Source organism: Oncorhynchus masou, chromosome 9 (genome assembly GCF_036934945.1).
Source record: "Oncorhynchus masou masou isolate Uvic2021 chromosome 9, UVic_Omas_1.1, whole genome shotgun sequence".
Lineage (NCBI taxonomy): Eukaryota > Metazoa > Chordata > Actinopteri > Salmoniformes > Salmonidae > Oncorhynchus > Oncorhynchus masou.
The window spans coordinates 31103903-31127578 of NC_088220.1; the positions used below are offsets into that span (position 1 = coordinate 31103903).

The 23676-nt window shown below is 40.1% G+C and overlaps 2 protein-coding genes across 4 annotated transcripts; one reads left to right on the forward strand and one right to left on the reverse strand.

Moving 5' to 3' along the window:
• Positions 1-618: 618 nt before the first annotated feature.
• Positions 619-9201, forward strand: LOC135545841 (START domain-containing protein 10-like). Its single transcript, XM_064973770.1, has 6 exons — positions 619-1081; positions 2755-2902; positions 3407-3510; positions 5946-6063; positions 6204-6256; positions 7446-9201. The coding sequence occupies exons 1-6, from the start codon at positions 893-895 to the stop codon at positions 7659-7661; spliced, it is 828 nt and encodes a 275-aa protein (XP_064829842.1). The 5' UTR covers positions 619-892; the 3' UTR covers positions 7662-9201.
• A 710-nt stretch (positions 9202-9911) lies between these two features.
• On the reverse strand, positions 9912-14272 carry LOC135545842 (PDZ domain-containing protein 11). Of its 3 annotated transcripts, XM_064973774.1 has the most exons (7): positions 14208-14272; positions 11988-12091; positions 11741-11881; positions 11524-11622; positions 11168-11228; positions 10965-11027; positions 9912-10890 (listed from the first exon to the last, which is right to left on the reverse strand). In XM_064973774.1, exons 2-6 carry the CDS (start codon positions 12078-12080, stop codon positions 10993-10995), a joined length of 429 nt encoding a protein of 142 aa, XP_064829846.1. In that variant the 5' UTR covers positions 12081-12091; positions 14208-14272; the 3' UTR covers positions 9912-10890; positions 10965-10992. The 3 variants fall into 3 exon arrangements, with proteins under 3 accessions (XP_064829846.1, XP_064829843.1, XP_064829845.1); XM_064973771.1 differs by having other exon boundaries at positions 9912-11027; XM_064973773.1 differs by lacking the exon at positions 14208-14272 and adding an exon at positions 13933-14183 and having other exon boundaries at positions 9912-11027.
• Positions 14273-23676: the final 9404 nt, after the last annotated feature.

Here is a 23676-nt window from a genome sequence, read left to right on the forward strand (position 1 = left end):
ACAAATAGCTAAATACAACTCAATTGAATTGACATGAGTCTGATTTAAATATCATTGAAATATATAGGTCTATGTAGCCTAAACTATGGCCTATTTATATTTTAATACAGTAATCTCGGTTTTCATTTGAAGCGTCTTTATATCCTTCGCTTGTTATGCAAAGAAATTGGCAACTTTGTAGTTGTCACATTCCTTCTGAAGTTGTCAGCACAAAAGACAGATAAACATTTTGATTGTGTTTTGCGGAAGTCTGTATAAAGTGTCGCGGAAGGGCAAAAAAAACATTAACGACGTACTTGGGTGTTCAACGAGTGGTCGGTAAATAACGAGCGTTTTCAATAATCACTTTAGTAACGATGGTTTTGGGAAACAGCTAGGAGATTTAACGATTCTCCTACCAAGGTTAAAACGATTGACGTAGCCTTAATATGCTTTTGGGAAACTGGGCCCTGGACTTTATGTACGAATTAAATCTAGACGAATTAAATCTAGGGATACCATCATTCCCAATGTCAGCCAAGTTGAGCTAACACAAGCTAGGAGTAGTTGTTCTCATTCCAAAACCATGTGGGCACTGTGTAGACAAGAAAAGATTCCAGTAGGCTACCTGTTTGAATTCCGGAAGCAGTTACGTGTAGAGTTGTTCTGCATTATTTTCGGCTGGAAGCTGGGTGGGTCAGGAATCCAGCACAAAAATCTAGTCTAACTTGATATGATAATTAGTGAGTATATCCGGATTGATCTCACTGTCATAATAGAATAGCATTTGGAGGCAGGAGGATCGGACTGGATACACAACATTAATTCAGTGACTTTACTAGCATTGCCGTTCGCACTTGTTTTACTGCTTATTAAGTAGCTACCCTTTTTCCCGTTCATCCAGAACGTTATTATGTCTCGAATTCTTTCGGGAATTATACCAGACGAGGCAGTCTTCACAGACTTCAGAAGACAAGCCTTGTCAACAGACAACTGGTACAGTAAATATGACAAGAACGGAATGGAGGTCTGGGTCGAGGTGGCCCCAGTAGCATCATCCCCTCAAGGAAACAAAAACATCCCTAAAGTTCACAAGATAAAGGTGAGGACACTGGCTTGACTTGACTGTCGATTTGATACACAGTAGTGTAGCCTAATGTTTTAGCACTAACACTTAACAGTTTATGGTCATGGATAAGTTGAGTTGTTTGACCAAAATATGTTCTCTCTATATATATATATTTTCCCCCACCTTCATTTAACCAGGTAGGCCAGTTGAGAACAAGTGCTCATTTACAACTGCGACCTGTCCGAGATAAAGCAAAGCGGTGCGACAAAAACAGCAACACAGAGCTACACATGGAATAAACAAAGTACAGTCAATAACACAATAGAAAAGTATGTTTACAGTGTGTGCAAATGAAGTAGGCCAGTTGAGAACAAGTTACAGTGTGTGCAAATAAATAGGCCAAGTACTGTATACTTGTTCAAAAGGTAAGGCAATAAATAGGCCAAGTACTGTATACTTGTTCAAAAGGTAAGGCAATAAATAGGCCAAGTACTGTATACTTGTTCAAAAGGTAAGGCAATAAATAGGCCAAGTACTGTATACTTGTTCAAAAGGTAAAGCAATAAATAGGCCAAGTACTGTATACATGTTCAAATGGTAAGGCAATAAATAGGCCAAGTACTGTATACTTTTTTTACCTTTATTTAACCAGGCAAGTCAGTTAAGAACAAATTCTTATTTTCAATGACAGCCTGGGAACAGTGGGTTAACTGCCTGTTCAGGGGCAGAACGACAGATTTGGTACCTTGTCAGCTCGGGGGTTTGAACTCTCAACCTTGCGGTTACTAGTCCAACGCTCTAACCACTAGGCTACACTGCTGCCCCATACTTGTCCAAAAGGTAAGGCAATAAATAGGCCAATAGTGGTGAAGTAATTACAATTTAGCAATTTACACTGGAGTGATATATCTGCAGATGAGGATGTGCAAGTCGAAATACTGGTGTGCAAAAGAGCAGAAAAACAAATATGGGGATGAGGTTGGTAGTTGGTTGGATGGGTGGGCAATTTACAGATGGGCTGTGTACAGCTCTGACAGCTGACACTTAAAGTTAGTGGGGAGATATAAGTCTCCAACTTCAGTGATTTTTGCAATTCGTTCCAGTCAACTATATATAGTTAACTATATTAACAAAATATGGGAATATCCTGTTTTCTATTATGAATCCCATAGTCTGAATAGAGCAATAGACATTGCATTAAAGGGCTAACTTTTACCCATTCCTGTCCTTTGCCTGACCTTTTCCAATGTATCTCTATCGGGGCTCTCCACCCCTGTTCCTGGAGAGCTGCCGTCCAACCCTAATCTAGCGCACCTGATTCTAATAATTAGCCGGTTGATGAGCTGAATACGGTTAGTTACAGCTGGGGTTGGAGCGAAAACCTTTCAGGAGGGTAGCTCTCCAGAAACGGGGTTGAAGAGCCCGGCGCTAAGTAGTCTTTTGACATTTCAATGTCCCTTGGTGACAGCGTAACACGGGTTTTCTGTTCCACAATTCCACCACAATCCTTTTACTTTTGTGTGGCAGCATTGTTACAAGAACACCTCGGGGTTTCCAGTTTTCCATGACCATTGGTTTATCTGGTATCGTATTTTATTGTAGTGAGTACTCAACAGATAAGGCCTGATCTTGAGATGGAATGAATTTATTGTGTTACTTCAATAATCAATTGACTTCAATGCTCTCTTTTGCTGTTTGGATTTCAGTGCAGAATGACCATAAAAGATGTGTCAGCCGCCACCATGTACGACGTCCTTCATGATGGCCTGTATCGCAAAAAGTGGGACCCCACCATGTTGGAGAGCTTTGACATTGCCCGGCTCTCCCCTAACACTGATGTGGGCTACTACTCATGTGCGTGCCTCTTATTTGCTTGAGTTAGAAGTGCTATTCCACATTCCTCTGTCATTGTCTCTTTCTTTACAGTGCAAAAACCCGACGGGTCAAATTTACTAAACGTTTGTGGTTCAAAGATAACCCCGGTTGAAAATGTGCAATAAATCTGGTGTAAAGTATTTTATTTACATTCCTTCCACTGTCCCATTGCTTTGAGGAACCCATTTCTGCATGGTGCCCCTCCACTGTGTCTCTGTTTCCATTGCCTCCTCTCTCACTAACTTCCATTACACCATATCGCATTGGTTCCATCAGCAGTTGTAGTGTACTTCTTATTCTGCCCTCAGGAGTTCAGATAAGGCATAAGGGAGCTGGTTTTTAGAGTGTATTTGTAGTCTACACGAGAGTGCAGTTGCTGCCATTGAAGGTCTTCGGAATCTTTGGTTACCATGACAAGAGGGTGTTTGTAGGAAGCTCTCCTCAAGTAGTTTTTCATTTGTTGTTGTCCCTTTTGGTTTTCAGGGCTGTGTCCGAAACCACTGAGGAACAGAGATGTGGTGACGTTGCGTTCGTGGCAGGTGACGGACGACGAGTATGTGATCGTTAACTACTCAGTCAAACACCTGGTACGTATGCCATGCGCCTTCACCTCCATGGTCTGTAGACTCTCTGGCTCTCAGCAACCACCCAGTATATACAGCAGTCTGTCTCCGCTCTGCCGTTCCTATAGTTCAATGGCAGTTATTGTCCTCATACAGGCCCTTGCAAAAGTATTCAGACCCCTTGGATTTCTTCACATTTTGTGTTACAAAGTGGGATTCAAATGGATTTAATTGTCTTTTTTGTTGTTGTCGACAATATACATAAAATACTTTAATGTCAAAGTTGAAACATTTGAAGAAAAAAAAAGACTAGAATATAGTCATTGCATAAGTATTCAGACTTTGTTCAGGCAAGCCTAAATTAGTTCAGGAGTCAAATTTGGCTTAACAAATCACATAAGTTACATGGACTCACTCTGTATGCAATAATAGGGGTTGACATGATTTTTAAATGATTAAGCATGTCTCTGCCCCCATACATACAACATCTGTAAGGTCCCTCAGTCAAGTATTGAATTTCGAGCACAGATTCAAGTACAAAGACCAGGGAGCTTTTTGAAAGCATCATTAAGAAGGGCAGTAATTGGTAGATGGGTAACAATAACAAATCAGACATTTAATATATCTTAAAGATGAGCTGGTTAATAATTATGCTGTGGATGATGTATTAAATCACCCAGACACCTCAAAGATACAGTCGTCCTTCTGAACTGAGCTGCAGTACAGGAAGGAAACTGCTCAGGGATGTTACCATGAGGCCATTGGAGATTTTAAAACAGGTTCGAGATCAATGGATATGATGGGAGGAAACTGAGGATGGATCAACAGCATTGTAGGGACTCTATAATAATGACCTAAATGACAGAGTGAAAAGAAGAACACAAATACTTGTATGGAACAAGGCACTTAAGTAATACTAAGAAAAAAAAACATGGCAAAGAAATACACTTTTTGGCCTAAATGCAAAGCCTTATGTTTGGGGTAAATCCAACACATCACTGAGTAACTGCCTCCTTATTTTCAAGCTTGGTGGTGGCTGCATCATGGTATGGGTATGCTTTACATTGGCAAAGACTGGGGGGATACCAGAATAAAAAGAAACGGGATGGGGCTAAGCACAGGCAACCTGGCTCAAGTCCACTTTCCACAGGACTCTGGGAGATGAATTCACCATTCAGCAGGACAATAACCTAAAACACAAGGCCAAAGCTACACTGGAGTTGCTTACCAAGAAGACAGTGAATGTTCCTGAGTGGCCAAGCTACAGTTTTGACACAACCCAATGAGTCCCACCGGTGTGATTTAGGACTTCTAACCCCTTTTAAAAATGGTGGTATCAACCATTAGTCTGTGTGAGACAAGGGCGGATCTCGAAGGGGCCCGGGGCTGGGTCTTTTTTACAAAAATGTCTGTAGAGTGAGAATGGTTTGAGCTACAAAGTATTCAAGCTACAGTATTTCTGAAAAGCTGAGACTAACGAACACGCATGTTTTGCTCTATGTCCCTCACAAGCTACACAAGTCGTTAGAAGCTGAGGGGTTCATCTACATAGGTCATAGGAAATCCCAGGACATGGTGTCTATAAGCTCACATAGTTGCTGTCACAAACTCAACACAGTTGTCACTGACTATTTGGATATTCATTTCCCACTGAGCAAACCATTTCTGTACTTACAACATTCATATAAATTCATTTTTATCCAATTTTTGAATGCAACTTTTGAATGTCAAATAATTTTGTGTTCTACTTGTAGACCTGGTTGTCCTGAAAAGAAAATGGTAAAACACTTCATTGTGAAGCTAAATATAAGGGCTGGACATGTAGATAAATGATTGTCAGAAAAAATGAAAAGCTGATTTTTGCTGGGGTCTCGGGACTGATAGGGTTAAATCTAATTGAAATTCTATGGCAAGAAATTAAAATTGCTGTCTTGCAATGATCCCCAACATCTTGACAGAGCTTGAAGAATTTTGAAAACATTAATGGGCAAATATTGCACAATCCAGGTGTGCACTTACCCAAGAAGACTTACAGCTGTAATTATTGCCAACATGTATGGACTCAGGAGCTGAATACTTATGCAAAGACTGTTTTATTTAATACATTTTATGAATCTTAACAAAAATATATAAATTGTTCTTCCACTTTGACATTACAGAGTATTTTGTGTAGATTGTTGCAAAAAAAAAAAAAGATAAGTCATTGTAATCATACTTTGTAACACAAGAAAATGTGAATAAATCCAAAGGGTCTGAATTATTTTGAAAGGCACTGTAGATGAGTCATATAACAGAACCACCTAATGTATATTTAACAAGATGAGGTGGTTCTAATGGGGATGAAGAAATTATGTTTTTATTGCAATGTAACATTCCGTTACTAATAGGTACTGGATGTTACATCGTTCTACATACGCCCAAAATCTCAGCTGATTTGGTTCTTATTTCTTCCGTCACAGAAATATCCTCCCAAAAAGGACCTTGTGAGAGCCATCTCCCTCCTGACTGGCTACCTGGTGAAGGCCACAGGACCCAATAGCTGCTCCTTTACCTACCTCTCACAGGCTGACCCCAAAGGTGAGACCCACTGACCTTCTTCAGATCCTATGCTTCAGTTGTCTTTTCTTTACTGAAAGATATTTGATACAGGGTATGTTATACTACAGGTACCAAGAGTTGCTGTGAATATTGATTATTTGGTTTATTCTGTATTTCAGGTTCTCTTCCAAAGTGGGTGGTGAACAAAGCGTCTCAGGTTCTGGCTCCCAGGGTACGAATAATATCAGCCATTGTTACTAATCTTCTCCTTCTGCTAAATTCTGTAGCTTCTTTGTGTTTGACGACAGAGTTATAACTGGTTTTTAATTTAGTTCCAAAGCAACAATCAGCCAATACCTCTGTGTGTTTGTGCGTGTTACGATGGTAATTCTTGTCCTGAACTAGGTAGCAAAAGCTTGCCATCTTAAGAATATTGAGAGTGGGTTTCAAGTCCCTTAAATTACCATGGTAACCATAAAAAACCCACTGGAAGGTCCAGTCCAGCTCTGTTTTATTTTTTTGACATTTAAGTCTCTCTCAGGAAGAGAAAATGACTCTCAGCAGCCCTGTATAACTTGTTCTTCTGGTTTCATAGCATGTGCAGCATGAAACTATTCAGGGCAAGGTGTGTCTTTGTGTGCGAAACCGAGACTGTGTGTGTGGCTCATAACTGTGATTGAATGGAAACCTGATGATTAATGATTAACAGCTAGCTGTTAATCATCTTAAATTGCACTCCACTTACGCTCTTTGTAATATCATTACATTATGTACAGTGCCTTCAGAAACTATTCACACCCCTTGGCTTTTTCTACACATTTTGATGTGTTACAGCCTAATTTGAAAATTGATTAAATTGACATTCTTTAAGAGTGGTACTCAGTTGATATGTTGTTGGATTTGACACACATAACGCTTTGTATTCAGGACATGAAGTTAATTTCTTTGCCACGTTTATTTAGCAGTTTTACTTTAGTGCCTTATTGCAAACAGGATTCATGTTTTGGGGTATTTGTATTCTGTACAGGTTTCCTTCTTTTCACTCTGTCAATTATATTAGTATTGTGGAGTAACTACAATGCTGTTGATCCATCCTCCATAAAATACTTATTGACTCAAGACATTTCAGCTTTTCACTTTGAATTAATTTGTAAACATTTCTAAAAACATAATTCCACTTTAACATTATGGGGTATTTTGGCTGTAGGCCAGTGACACACAATCTCAATTGAATCCATTTTAAATTCAGGCTGTAACAGAACAAGTGGAAAAAGTAAAGGCTTTGGGAGGTGTGAATACATTCTGAAGGACTGTAAATGCATATGACCCAGGGCAGAACTGTACAAAAAAAACGAGGTGAAGGGGAAAAACTAGGCTGAGGCTCAGGTCTCGTTCTCTGACGCACTCCTCTCTCCCTGCAGGTACTGAAGTGTGTGCACAAGGCGGGCCAGAGTTACCCAGAGTGGAAAGAGCAGAACTCTCCGGATCAGAAGCCCTGGTTGTATCCAGAGCAAAGCACCCTGCCCATGATGGACCCGGCCGAGCTGACCATCCAGCGGGCAGACTCTCTGGAGAACGTAGATGAGAGCTCTCAGCTGGACATTCAGGAGAGTAACAAAGCAGAGGACAGCAGCTGAGCACGTCTGTCAGAGGAGATGAAGCCTAGACAAGAGAGGATGGATGGACAAGCTCACGCAGACCTAAAGACTCAAGTCCTCAACCTCTCCATGGCACATGATCCCAATCTTTAAAGTTTTAAGATCCACCCCCAATTTATTTTGTACTTATCCAGTTCTTGCCTTATAAACCACTATTTATGCCTATATGGAGGACGAGAGAATAAACTGTTTACATCTGTTTGGCCTTATGGAGCTGAACAACATACCAACAAGTGGAAATTATGGTTCTTCCCCTCCACCTGAACTGATAATGCAGCCAGTTTTTGCCAACGAACTGTGCCAACTCCAGACAGTGCACTGGCAGAGGTGCTAGATGGACTTGGTTGTTGATTGTTACGTACAGCTACTTTTAGAAACGACAGCATCAGGTATTTTATATTACCAGCCATGCTTGATAGTGTTTTATACAATTTGATATGAGGTTTGGAATAATTCAGAACCAAGTTAAAGAAAAGCCAGGATTGGCTGTTTTGATTTCCTGAGTATAAATTAAAGTGAAAAGATTGTATTTGTGTATGATTTTTTATTTGATGGAATACTTGTTTTTTTGAGCTTCATTGTATTTCACTATTGTCTTTATGACTGGAAACCATGAGTATGACTAGACAGAAAGTGCCTTGTTTTTCTGTAGGTTCCCAAATGGGTATTTATTGAAAGTTTGTGCAATCTGGGAGGGAGACAGTGGAATTCATTCCATTGCTGGTTATATATGCATGCTTTGGACTTACTGTAGGCACTGCATATAGGAACCAATGGTGACTTAATTAAATGGAAATAGTTTTAGCATAATATCATACATAGTATTTTAACAAATGTACACAGTGAATTGTATGATTTCTTTTGTGTTATTACCTGAATAATCACCATCCTAGACCTTACCCCTTTTAAAGTGTATTTATTTTCATAAAGTTACTGATAAGTAATGTCATGACAGAGCAAGCAAGGATCCTGAAGTTAGCCTTGCATACAGCTCTTGAACTTGACTTTGAAGACAAATGATTGTACATTTTTTTTATAAACCTCATAGGGTTCACGTGTATGTGTGTGTAATCAGTGTTTTGCTGTGACAGTCAGTCAACCCCCCCCCCCAACAGAAACTCAAAGTGGAACAACAAGTTAATCTACTGTGGTGTCACTGGAGCAATACAGGGAGACCTGTTTTTCTCAGGAAGGGGGGTGTTTGTGTTTCAGGGAACATATTGTAGTTGCATGTGGCGCATGACCTGATTTAGCCTACATGACCTTTATATGTTTTTCCTTGTCAGCTTGGGGATTCGATCGAGCAACCTTCCGGTTACTGGTCCAATGCTCTAACCACTAGGCTACCTGCTGCCCCAACCTGATTTAGCCCAGATTAAGCTTCTGTAACCATGTAATGATTCTTTCATTGAAAGAGGAAACCAAATGTGTCACTGTCACGTAGAATAGGCCAGAAGGCTATACTGGAAAACTTAACCTCTATCAAAATAAAAAAAAGATGGCGGAGACGCAAATGTTCTTCTGTGCTTCAGGGTGTTTATTTACAAAGTGATTCCAGAACAAAAAAACAACAGTACTGCCATCAAATGTATACCTTATGGGACCGCTGAAAACAATGCTGCCCCATTCACAGCTCAATCCAAAATGCCTCTCCATTAACTGAAAGAGAGGCTCCTTTTGTAGGGCTAGCCCCTCCCCTCAGAACAATTAACCCTAATTAATTATGCAATTACCTAGTCAAACCTACATTTTCCATTAACTAAACATACTAACGTATATACATTGCAACATTGTTTTTTAAACAATATCACCACATAACATTTACAAAATTACATCACTACTGACAGTTTATTTTAATATGCCCATTACATTACTGAGCAATTTGGGACAGGCACTACAAAGTCAGCCCAATTCCCTTTGCTTAGGTCCTTATCCAGCATACCCGAAAGCTACAGAGATAGAGAGAGGAACAGAACAAACAAACAAACGGGCTCATCCACAACATAGATAAGTATAATACATATAACTTATATTAAAAATGAACACTGACAAGTGTGAAATGTATGCACTAAGACAGAGAAGTTAAGTTAACAATATGGGTCGACACACAAGTTATCTTATAACGGAGCAGGGAGGAGTGATGAATGTGTGCCTTAAACAACCAAATGCTGCCCGCGGCCAGTGACGGACTTCTACATCACAGAAGATCAAATAAAGTTATAGCGAGGCTTGAGAGTTTAGACGTGTTTTATTTAGTGTTTTACAAGAACATGATCTGTGAAGTGGGTCACAGGACAGAAGATAGAGTTTACACCGTGAAAACAGGTTCTACTATCCTGACTCCATCTTTAGGGTCATTAATGGACAAGTGATTTATTTACACCATCTAATCTATTTTGACATGTAAAAACAGATTTGGAACTCATTCCATGCTGACATTTTATAAGTGATGGATCATAAACTACAGCACAGGAAACAATGTGATTTTGTTTAATGTATTGAGCTTCATACAAGGCAAGTATTAATTTATATGAGATGATGGTGTCGCCATAGTTGAATGAAGGACGTTGGCACCTTAATAGTCGACATGTTATGTCAAATATAATTTAAGTTAGTTAATAATAGTTCTACAGTTTGTAATAGCTCGTCTGGAAAAATGTTATCTTAGATAATCGAAACATTTCATATTAAATTAACTTAATCTTTTACAGTATCAAGGCATTATCAGGTCCTCGGTCCATTCTAATGTTTTTTGGAATATCATTAAACTGTGTATAAATGTATATAAATACACTGAACAAAAATAAATGCAACAATCTTTTAAAAACAATGTAATTTTAGAATAAGGCTAACGTAAAATGTGGAAAAAGTCAAGGGGTCTGAATACTTTCCGAAGTGTATGTCTATAAACTCAGCAAAAACAGAAACGTCCCTTTTTCAGGACCCTGTCTTTCAGGGACCTGGAGCATTATGGTATGCAAATAATATACATTACTCTATGTCGTGTCTTCAGGGCATGACTCACTGTGCAAGTGAGTGAACACCTGATATAACAACATCCTTTCAGCATCTGAAGCAGTGTGCATCGTTTAGTATGCGGAGGGGGAATGCAATGTCTTTATGTGGTCCTGGGGTGTAAATGTGAATGGATCCAGTTAGTCATGCGGTCGTTCATCCTTAGGTTGAAACGGAGGACAGGGGCTGTAGTCTGTGGGAGGAGGACACTAGTGAAGTGCAGGTCTATCCACCAAGGACATCAACTCCTACAAGACGGACACTCACACACTCTCCCGGGGAACTCGTCTGCCACCTAATGCACAGTCCTTTCCTTCTGTCTCTGGTAGTCTATGGGAAACAGGAAGTTATATAACAACCGTTATTAAAACTTCACAGGTTGGAGAGGAGAAAGTGAGGCAATAATGGCGTCAGATACAATTTAGGCACCTAAAATATTAGATGGCGGAGCAGGTGATGGCAACACTTACTGTAGGGAAAGAAGCGCACCCTCATCAGAATCTCTCTGGCAGTCTTCAGAATCTCAACAGCCTGAGAGGAGAAGAAACCTTTTCTATGAGTGACAAATGTATTGCCGCAAAGTGTGAATCTTTTTATACACATACGTTTAGTGCTGCAGTACAAAATTAAGTAATGAGATTTATCAAGAGGTATAGTGTGGTGTGTACCAGAGGAGGCTGGTGGGAGGAGCTATAGGAGTGTGAGTGGTATCAATGGAACAGAGTCAAACACATTGTTTCCATGTGTTTGGTACCATTACATTGATTCCATTTCAGCCATAGTCCTTCCCACCAGCCTCCACTGGTGTGTACATTCTATCACTGACCCTCGAGTGCTCTATGTCCTGGAAGTCCACTTCATTGACAGACAGCACCTGATCTCCCTCCTGGAGCTCTGCTCTGTGGGCGTCCGAATCTGGGACCACCTATCATACACACAGAGATATGAAGGAGATAGGAGAAAACAGAGATGCCAACATTTGGGAGCCTTAGAAGTGTAATTGGGCAGTAGCACGAGCCTCATCCTCTTTCTCACACACACACCTTGGAGATGAAGATGCCCAGCTGAGAGGCCTTGCCCCCACGGATGTTGAAGCCTAACTGTGCCCCCGGAGGTTTCTTCAACACAATGGTGCGTGGCAGGAACTGGGTCAGCTCATTGTTGTAGTCAGGATGGTGGATACGCTACACAGACAGAGAGGGAACATCGTTGAAGATCTGTGGTGGCGGCGCCCTAGACTGAACGTTGCCAGTGTTATGACAGGGTATGGATGCCATGTCAGACTCATACCTCCTGCGGGGCTATCCATGCTGGGGGACTCTCGTAGGAAGGCAAAAAGACAACTGGGAGTTGGTAGTCATCATACGGGATCTTTTGGTCCATGGTTTCAAAACCTATTGGTTAAAAAAAAAGCATAGGCAATTATCATTACAGCATGCAATAGTCTCTCCAAAACAATAGGTTATGTCTGTTTGGAGGCTGTGGGACACTAGATGGCGCTGCATGGTCAATCCGAATGTCTGCATTGGCCGTGGAGCATTTACAGTGATATGACCTATGCAGAAGTCAGGGCATGTTGTGAAAGATGTTGTCAAGAAAGTGAGTTTGTGTTTATACAGGACCTCCCGCCTTCATCTACTGTACATCAATTTAATTTTTTACCTTTAATTTAACTAGGCATGTCGGTTAAGAACAATTCTTATTTACAATGACGGCCTATCCTGGCCAAACCCTGACGATGCTGGGCCAATTGTGCGCCGCACCATATGGGACTCCCAATCACAGCCGGATGTGATGCAACCTGGATCCGAACCAGGGACTGCATCGATGCCTCTTGCACTGAGATGCAGTGCACAATTTGGCATTGTTACAATGCGTCGCTGCACTGTTAAAACATTTGAGAAGAGCACGGCGATGCGATACAGAGAATAATTTGGCCTCTGCGTACCTCCAGAGGCCCACATTTCGGATCAAGCATAAATTGGCTCTTAGCGATTTCAATGAGGAACAATTGTACCGGTCAAGTGCACTTCGTTGTTTTGTGTCAATGCTTAATTAGCGATTCACGATTTTGCTGGGGTGCAACTTACTTTTTTTTCTAAAAGGGAGGGGTTCATTTTGTCATGGACAGGCGAGAGGAATTCAGAGACCTTATTCTGTGCTGGCAAAATCACAGATGTACAGGCAATTTGGCTAAATAAAATAAGGCAATATATAATCATAGGAGGTTTGCCTCTGCAATAACAGTATAAGCGAGACAATAACTTATTGAACAGGGACTCAAATCAACATCCATAAACGTTACTGGCTTAGCCATTAGTACCTGCATTTTTCATGTTCGCAACCTGTCCTGACATTTTTTTACTCATAATACTAAAATAAACTTACATTGCTACATCAAACATTTCTAACAAAACAAAACACAGGTATTAACAAGAAAAGAGCAATAAAACAATACAAAAAATACATTTGAGTGCAATTGTAATCACTCAAAAAAATCTTAATATAATAATGATTCAGGAAGATGTTATTCTTGTTGTTGTTCACTCTGGTTAATGTTTTAATAAAATAGTTGAATTCAATCAGAAAAATGTGTAATTTTTTGGCAAGTATTTGGCAACAAGAATACATAGAAATAAAAAAAATCTGTGGTCTTGTTATCATTGCAATAGTAACATATTATATATTTCATGTCAAAAACATAGGCAGTGTTCATAATGGTAAATAAGTATTTTGCAAGGTTTTCCCAAAATTCTGACACATATTTACATTCAAAGAACAAGTGAGACAGATTCTCACCTTTTTCACAGAAAACGCTGATATCATCAATAGCCACAAATTTGGATATCATAGAATTACATGGATATATCTTATGTACAATTTTGAAGTGCACTTCCTTAACTTTGTTTGGTATACAATATTTGTAAGGCCTTAACCATGCATTTTTCCAGACAATGTCAGGAATAAGCATGTTCCAGAAAAACTTTCCTCTCGGTGTAAGTTGGTTTTGTGAATGAAGAATTTGTCGTATATATTTATTACAACAAGATCTCTAAAGTAAGCCCACGCCTTCCAATCTGAGTTCTGGATAAACTTTGTGATCATTCCCAAAACTAAGATGAGTTTTCATTAGTGTGGTTAGACCACTGGGAACGGCTTTGATCACAGAAATAAACTCTGAAAGGTATTGGAAACTCTTTCAATGTTATAAATTGTTAATATGTGAGAATATTACCCTTGTTGTCGAAAATATCAAGAACAAAATCAATATTCCTCTCGTGCCAGCTGGGAAGCGTGTCCTGACATTTGTTGTTCGCTAGCTATCACCAGTTAGCTAGCTAGCTTAGGCGGTGATTACGAGCTGCACCATCGTCATTCTGACAATATAACGCAAGTGTAGCAAGTAAACTACAGATGACTTTAAATGTTACAATGAATCCAAAATATAAACACCGTTATTTTATTAATGTAATGTGTTAGCTAGCTACAAATAGCAACAAACAATCTTACCAGGCAAAAAAGACAACTTCCCCTTCAAGCCACGCCCTGCCGACGAGTGATGGATTACTGCATAGAAAATAATAAAACTTTATTGTCCATCAAGGATGGAATTTGTTTCTTTAGAATCACCTTCCAAAGTCGCATACAAATACACAAATGTGTATTTTGTGACTGTGACCCAGAAACTCTTGACCATTTATTTTGGGTCTGCTCTTATGTCAGTAGATTTTGGTGTGAGTTAGAAGATTTTATTTTCAAAGAAACAACTATTAATGTTAATTTGAAAGACTATATTATGTTTTATTTTGAACCAAATTATACGGACCCTGATTTAACTTCAATTTTTAAGTTGTTAATCTTTCATGGAAGATTCTTTGTCCTTAAATTGAAGTGGGTGGAGAACAAACCCCTCTTCACATTATTTAAAATAGAATTTAAATATGATTTTGAAATGATCAGTAAATGTAAAAACAAAAAAGCAATACGCACCATAAAAGTATTTAACAAATTGAAAATGAATCTTGACATGTAATACCCATCTGTTAGGTTTATGTACTCTTGTTTGTATATATAATAAAATAATACAATTTAAATAAAAATGTAAAACAAAATAAATAAAAGGGTCACATACGCATACACATTTAAACCAGTCAGTCCATCATTTTGCATACACCAAAAACATTAATACATTCACTCACAACCGACCGCTGTCCCCCAACTGCACTGGATAGATAAGTACATATACTGATACAATTTAGTTTGCATTTAGTATTCCAACAGCACAAGGAACAAATGAATGTTTGAACACATTCTTCTTGGCCATGGGCATTCTGAAGAGCTGGCCAGAGGGAAGTCTCTCCAACTGAGGGTGGAAGCGGTCGCCAATGGACAGCCAATGCCTTCTTTTTGGTTGCCTTGTGTAACAGACTAACTCAAACCTGCCTATGGTCGACCAGTTACTTTGCAGGCTGTGTTTACTATTCTGGTCAGTTGAGTGCCTGGAAGTGGGCATAGAAAGTGAATCAGCTAATTGGAAGATTTGTTTTCACATAAGACCGTGAGCCAATCGGACCCAGGAAGAGAGCAGACGGACGGAAGATGGCGGAAACTGAGGTTTTGTTTGAAACTAGTGAGTCGAGTGAAGCTAATAGTACAGAAAATGGGAATGAGTGGGTTACAGTGGCAAAGAAAAAGGGAAACGAGAAGTAAAGCTATGTTGGAAAATAGGAAGCCACTAGACTATTTTTTTTATCAGAGTCAGGGTTTTGAATGAAGGAATGAATGCTACGTGGGAAATCCGTTTAACATCTCCAGGAAAATCTGGAATGTGTTGGAAGAAAGTGTGGAGTAGGGAGAGTTACAAGAAGTGGTCTTATTATGATTTTTTGTGTGTGTCTGCGGAGCAGAAGAAGCGTGTGTTAAGACTCAAAAAGATGTGGAGTGGAATGTGTCCTGCATGGATTTTCGTATCAGGGCTGAGGTGGAGGTGAACATGCACCTGATTTCTTGGAGTGCCCTGTTAGGGTGAGGGAAAATGAGGTGGCAAGAGTAAGGAGTGTCCAGCCTGTCTCCTATCTGGAGGCGGTGAGAAAATTGGAAGGAACAAGTGGCAGGGAAGAAGCAATGGTAGTAGAGCCACCAAGACCAGTGAAGGTTTCTCATCAACCAAGGGGTAGTGAAATGCTACATGTTAAAAAGGTGGACTTTGTATTATTTCTTGAAATGGTCATAAACTGTACAGCACAAGCGAACAGGCACGGTGACCTCTGTGCAGAGGCCAGATCAAGGCCAGTGAGCTGGTGGAGTTTCCTCAGGAAGAAGAGAGCAACCTCCAAAGTGGAGACTCTCATGTCTAGCCTGCTCAGACCGCACCGTAAGGACAACAGCAGAAAGAATCTGGTTATCTCTACTTCCTCACTCTACTGGAGGTCCTTCTCTAGGAGGAGGTGTTCAGGTTTGTGCGCCTGGACGGCACTGAGCCAGAAGAGGTGGGCGCAGGTCATCCAGGAGTTTCAGAGCAATTGCACCCGGCAGCCCATTATTCATGTTTCTTTCAATCAAAGCCGGAGGTGTGGGGCTAAACCTCACACTGCCTCGTGCATCTTCCTCATGGACCCAGCCTGGAACCCAGCAACAGAGGACCAGGGTATGGACCGCTGTCACCGCCTCGGCCAGAAGAGAGACGTTGTCATCACTAAGTTCATAGTGAAGGACTCCGTGGAGGAGAACATGGTGAGGATTCAGAAGGAGAATCTGGAGGGGAAGGCTTTTGGCCTCCTCTGTGAGAAGAAGTCACGCATAGATGATGTCAAAACAAAACGGACTGGCTTCTCCTCCAACCGTTTACACATTCTCCAAAATAGGAATATTGTTCTGGGATGTAGTAGAATTTGGCGGGAGAGTTCCTTTGGTCTACTGAGTTCCTTAGGTCTCTCTCCCATACTGCATGGTCAGGGAGACAAGAGTCTCTGCAAGGAATTTACGACGTGGTTGTAAAGTCGTAAAACTGGGTGAGAGAATGCCAATAGTGTGCAAAGCTGTCATCAAGACAAAGGGTGGCTACTTTGAAGAATCTCAAAGATAAAATATATTTTGATTTGTTTAACACTTTTTTTGTTACTAGATGATTCCATATGTGTTATTTCATAGTTTTGATGTCTTCACTATTATTATACAATATAGTAAAAAATAAATGAAAAACCCTTGAATGAGTAGGTGTGTCCAAACTTTTGACTGGTACTGTATGAGTTTCTTATTTCTTGCGAACATGGTCAAGTGCTCAGTTAAGATGCCGAGACACAGTGTGTGTCCATAACATCTGCTCCAGACATAAGATAGCCTATGTGCTATTGCACTGCAAGGTGTAGCCTGCATAGGACTGTTGTGGTCTGATGAGAATGAATGGATATATCTCTGTTCAAACATGTATTATGCCTAGATGGGTTAATTAATAAAGTTGGTATGGGGTGGTCCCCAGTAGGCAAGATGACACCCACATTGAAAATAGATCAATTAGGCTAAACTCCAAAGATGAACTAGATGAAAGAAATGCATTAGGCCTATCATCCTTTCATACCTTCTGTGCTTTTTGCCTTTGTAGCTTACATGTTCATCTTGGTCAAGAGCACAGGAGAAAATAATGTGTGTGACCATTTCCAACAGAAACCAAGTATTACATGTATTTTGTTGAGCTTTTAAAGGTTAGAAGTGTAGGTATTGTTGTTGAAAGGACTTTAAGTCTAATTAACAACTCTCACGTCAGGTCAGTTCCTTCCAGGATTATTATAGTTTTGTTTTCATTTCAGTTATGTTGTTACAATATTTCGTTTCAGTTTTAGTTTTGGTGTTAAAGAACAGAAAGTAGCCTATGCTTGGGTTTTTATTTCAGTTAGGTTTCAGATCTGATTTACTTGTTAGATTTTTATCCCAATGTTGTTTTTATATTATTTAGTTTCAGTATTAGTTTTGGTGTTAAAGAACAGAAAGTAGCCTATGTGTGGGGAGTCTTGGAGACATATATGTGTTGTGTAGGGTTTGTGTTTTTGGAGATGCCACTTCTTGCCACTGTGGGGCAGTATTGCATAAGGTGATGGCTCAGGTAGGTTAGGTTTGGTTTAAAGGTAGACAGATGACGTAGATGCACAAAGTAAACAGTAGTCGTGGGTCAATTTCCGCAACAACCATTTAGCTTTGAAACATGAGGCAAGTGTTGTAATTAATTGTAATAATTCATAGTTACACTGTAATAACAACATGTACTGTAACTAACTGGTGGTAACTGCAGTCTGTAATTACAGGGGTGTAATAACAAATACTTGTTACCATGGTTGTTACAAATGTTAAAGTTTACGATAACATCCCAATGCACCATGTTCAGCCTGCAAAAACCATGTGATACGTGTTAGCCAATTGAAAATTGACCACCTCATTGACCAACTCTGCACCAAAGGTTTGTGCAATTCTGGATCCTTGGGATGTCTCTACCCCATTGAAGTTGACATTTCAAATGGTTACGGTAAGGGTTATGGTTTAGGGTAGGGCGTCCTAAGGATCCCGGATAGCACCGAATTATGGTTAAAATTGTGAGATAGTCATTTTTGTTGGCCAAATTGTAATAAGCTTGGTTGAATAATGTTTTATAAATGCACTTAAAATGGTCATAAGACAAACCCTGCAAGAGTTTCACTCTCACAATTGGATGTGATGCATTGGTGCAATTATTTATTTCTCACATCAAGTCAAGGTCTTGCCCATCTGCACAAAAGGCACGAAATAATGACAACCTCGAATGTGCCCACGTGTTGATATTGACATAATGTAACAGTGTGCAAAGAACTGGGTCAAGAAGGTCAGTGTGCAAATTCCAGACATTAAAGATTGCCACTAAAAAAACTAAGTGCTGTAGGTCAAAAATGTCAAAACAGGAGAGGGGAAAGTACGCTTTCCATGCAATTTGTTTAACCTTTTTGGATACATGAATTCTGCATACATGAATTCTGCTGGACGATTTAGCATAGGTAGCTAAGGTTAGCTGTAGTTTTTGTTGGGCCTGCCAACTAGGCTAGCTGGCAAATATGCTATGGTCGCTACTCGCTAGATACTGTAACTATCTAGCTAGCTAACGTTAGCTGAGCTCGATGGTCTTATTTGCGTGAGACACACCCAGCATGTTTAGGTAGCTAGTTACTTGTGTCAACACACTATGGGCTCTATTTTAACAAACACAATGGTAAATCTAAGCACAGGCAGTAGCGCTATAGGTTCAGGGTGTGTCAGAAATATTTTAGCTATTTCCACTATCACAATTATCGCTGAACTTGCTGGCGTTGGTGTGCAAAAAGGCTGGGTTTTGATGAATTAACAAGTTGTGGATGTGTTGAGACTTGGCCCCTCAATCAGAACGTGCTCCATGGCAAAGTATTGTATGTGGTTGCTTCGGGTTGTGTGTTAACGGTCTTTTGTATATTGTCTTCGAATCAACTCAAATTCCAATGTTAGTCCGTTATATTTGTTAAATGGCTTATAGAAACTAACTAACAAAATGTAGACCTATCCCATTTTTGCTAAATAGGTTAACTTGAACCCACCTGCAGTCCACATTGTTCTAAGTAATTGCAATTATAATTCAATAGCATTCACACTGATATAGGGGCTAGACATTATAGCTGAGCATGGACATGCCAAACATGGTCAATAAACAAGATTCAATTCATTATTAATAAGGACTAAAAAAGAGAATGAAAAATTCTAATCAAATTCTAAACAAAACGAAACAACAACTTGTTTTAAATAGGCTATGTCACACTTACAGGCACCATAATTTCCAGGCAATCCAAGATGGCAGTCAATCAGTCTGTCGTTTGTATGTCTGATCCTTGAGATCTGAGATTTAACATTGTTTTTTTGTTGTTGTAATTATCTTTACATTATAATGTTATTTTCTTTTAACAGGGGTTACACAGACACCAAAAAAATGCACCACATAGGCCAAGTACAATACAATTAATTAGGGTTGAGCAAAACATCATACAAAAATGCAGTCCTAAAAAAATATACAAACATCACAATTATAACATGGGGCATTTGTGGGAGTTTTACTACATAGGACCACAATGGAGACTAGATTTTCCAAACTGTATCAGACATGGTTTATGTTGACCTTGATACTGTCTATAGAAGCAAACACTTTTGATGTGAAGGTTGATGCTGAATATAACAACATTATTTTTAGATCTCAGTTTCTATTTTTACGAAATTTGCTTGTACAAATACATCTGATTGAAAAAGGCCTTTTTTCTGCCTCGGGTCGCTCGTAAACTGTAGCCTACACCTTTTTGGAGTTGGAGCGCGCGCCGAGTCAGGAACGTCTGTTTGCGAGCAATAGCGCAAAATAGTACGCAGCATCATCTGGATATGTATTCAGACAACGTTTTAACATTCACCTTCTACTACCATTTCTGTCAAGCCGTCTACGCATACAGTTTGACGCATACTTTCGATAAATCTAATGTATGCACTGCAACTGCCTCTGCAACGCAATGCTGCAAGGCAAACGCAGCGTTTGATTGGAAATGAATGTAATTCTGGTGTACCAAAATACAGCGAGGCTGTCGGAGTGTTCGAAGCATGTGTGAGAAGCGGTTGCCAGATTGGGAAACCTGATGCACCATCGGCCGTGGGAAAATCTACATCGTTCTACACAACATCGACTGGTCGTTGCACACTTGTGCTGAAAGACCTCTAATAACCGGCATTATGTATCTGTTACTGTGCCTGCTCTTTGTCGTGTAATCAAACTTGTATGTATGTGAGTAAAATAACTACTAATGGTGTATCTTTATGAAAGCCCATTCATTGCTAATTTGACATTGCTTCACATGCCAAGCCACAAAAGAGAGAGATGCTTTCCTCATGGATCCTGAGTGGTGCTGCGGTCTACAAGCATCGCAGCCGTATCACCACCGGCTGCCCTATGTGCGGCGCACAATTGTCCGCGTTTGGGGGGGTTTGGCCGGGGTAGGCAGTCATTCGAAATAAAAATGTGTTCTTAACTGTTAAATAAAGGTTAAATAAATGATTCACTCACTAGTCGGGTGAGTGAATTATCTTCGCTTTATGGCCTACAATTTGTAAACACTTCGACGAGACCATGTCAAAACTACCAGGAACTTGGTCTCTCTCTGCAATTACATTTGTACCAGTCTCAAACGCAACTGGACCTACACTTGATGGCATACTTCCAAAATCTCAAACTCTTGAATTACTTTTTTTCTCTGTCAAAAGACTCAGCTCGTTTTATTGACAATGGTGCTGGCTCCACCAAGTCCTCACACATTAGGCAACTGAGATATATTGTTATGCTTTTATTGTTTATCTCTGATAATGTGCGACCAACCTCTGGGCCGGTAGATACCATGCAATCTCTACCAACTCCCTAGGATTTTACAAACATAGCATGTGTTGGCCTCTTGCATGTTAATGTCAGAAGTCTATTTCCAAAAATAGACATGATGAGAATATGGGCCAATTCGACAAATGCAAACGTAATGGTTTTATCAGAAACTTGGCCAAAGAAATCTGACAAATAACTATTGATGGGTCCGCGGTTTTATGACAGATTTCTATTGATGGGTCCGCGGTTTTTAGAACAGATCAGATGAGTAAAGGAGGAGGGGTTGCAATCTATGTGAAATTCAAGTTTAACACCTCGGAAATGATCTCGATTACCAAAGCCAAACATTTTGAATTGCTTGCGATTAAAGTGAACGTATATAAGTGTAACGGATGTGAAATGGCTAGCTAGTTAGCCGTGGTGCGCGCTAATAGTGTTTCAAATGGTGACGTCACTCGCTTTGAGACCTTGAAGTAGGGGTTCCCCTTGCTCTGCAGGGGCCGTGGCTTTTGTGGAGTGGTGTGTAACGGTGCTTTGTCGGTGTCAGTTGTTGATGTGTGCAGAGGGTCCCTGCTTCAAGCCCAGGTAGGGGCGAGGAGTGGGATGGAAGCTATACGGTTACATAAGGAATCCCACATCATTGTAGTCGGCTGCGACAGACCCCTTCGTCTTCGGGAGACGCACTTAACTCTTTCTGATGTCCTGCACAACTTAAATGACTCTGCATTCATTATTTTAGGATATTTTAACTGGGACATCTGTACTATTTTAAAGAACTGTGTGACTCTGAATCTCGTGCAATTAATTAATGTGCCGACAAGACTGAACCCAGAGCAACTAACAAATCAACGCTATTGAACATTATTCTAAAAGGAATACCCCTCACAAATACACATCGACCTAGATATTCTGTAACGATGTCAGTGATCACTGTGCAATTGCTTGTGTTAGAAAATAAATACATACCAAAGTCAAACCCCATTATATTTTTAAAATACATTTTAGACAGTTTGGTGAGTACGTGTGCTTACAGGATCTGTACTATTATATTGACACAGTTAAGTCTGATTCCCGATGTTGACCGCTGCCTGGGACTATTTTTATATGACATGTGTGTCCATTTGTGATAAGCATGCCCCTGTGAAGAAATGTAGAATCAGTGGAAGGGAAAATCCTTGGTTTTCAGAAAATGAATTAGAAAGAGAAATGTCTCTTGGGCTCAAGCTAGACATACAAATGCTTCTGTTGACTGGGCCTCCTTCAGAGCGCTAAGAAACAAATGCACAGGATTGATCAGGAAGTCCCAATCAGATGACTATTTAAATGCAGTCACAGAGAACCTAAACAAACCTACCATGTTCTGGAAGCTAATCAAATCAGTGTCAGGTTCGAATGTATCCTCTGGCCTTCCTGACCATTTAATGAGGGATTCTAATGAAGTGAAGGATAAAGCAGATATTGTAGGGGTTTTTAACAAGCACTTCATATCTGCTGGTTCAGTTTTTGATAATGGTGTGGCCCAGGCCTCTAATGTAAGCTCATCTATGATATGGGCCCTCATGTGAACCATTTTAACTTTGAGCCTGTGTCTTATGCTGAGTTCTATAAAGCACTAAAGGCAATAGACACTAAAAAGTCTGCAGGTCCAGACAACCTGGATCCCTTCGTCTTAAAGATACCAGCTGGTATTATTACTGAGCCTGTGGCTCATATTTTCAACTTGAGTCTCTTGACCAATTCCATACCCAGCCTTTGGAAATCAGCGTATGTTCTCCCACTGCTAAAGGGTGGAGATCCCTCAGATGCTATTAATTATCGTCCTATCTCTAAACTCCATATCCTGGTCAAAGTCTATGACTCCCTAGTGAACTCAGTTAAAAAAACATATTATTTGAAAAGAACATACTGAGCAGGGTTCAGTCTGGCTTTAGATCGGGGCACAGCACCACAACTGAAGCTATAGCAGTGGCAAATGACATCATAAATGCACTTGATAAAAAGCAACATTGTTGATTTATCAAAGGCATTTGATTCAGTTGACCATGAATTGTTGCTAGCTAGTAACATTGGTCTCAGTGAAGGGGCAGTAAATTGGTTGAGGAACTATCTTTCTGACAGAACACAATGTGTATATACTGACAATCACAAGACTAGCTTGCTTGAGATTAATAGTGGTGTGCCCCAGGGTTCCATTTTAGCTCCTGTGTTGTTCTAAATTTTTATTAACAATTTGGGAAATGGGATGCAACCAGCAAAGTTACATCTATATGCAGATGATACAATCATATGCATGTGCTCCTTGTTTGGTTCAGGCTGTTGAAGAGCTCCTGCTTTTCAGTCACCGCAGGCCTCCCTTTATGGTCTCAAACTGGTCTTGAATGTACATAAAAACAACATTCATGACCTTTATTACAAATACCAAGTCACTCACCCACCATGGTGAGTTGGACCTCACTTTAAATGTGCAGAAAGCTAAATTTGTATGTGTTTATCTACAAAGCCCTTTTGGGTAAACTCCCTCTTTACCTCTGTAGTCTGGTCTCCTTCACCACCAGCAGTTACCATACCCGGTCTGCTGTGGTTTCT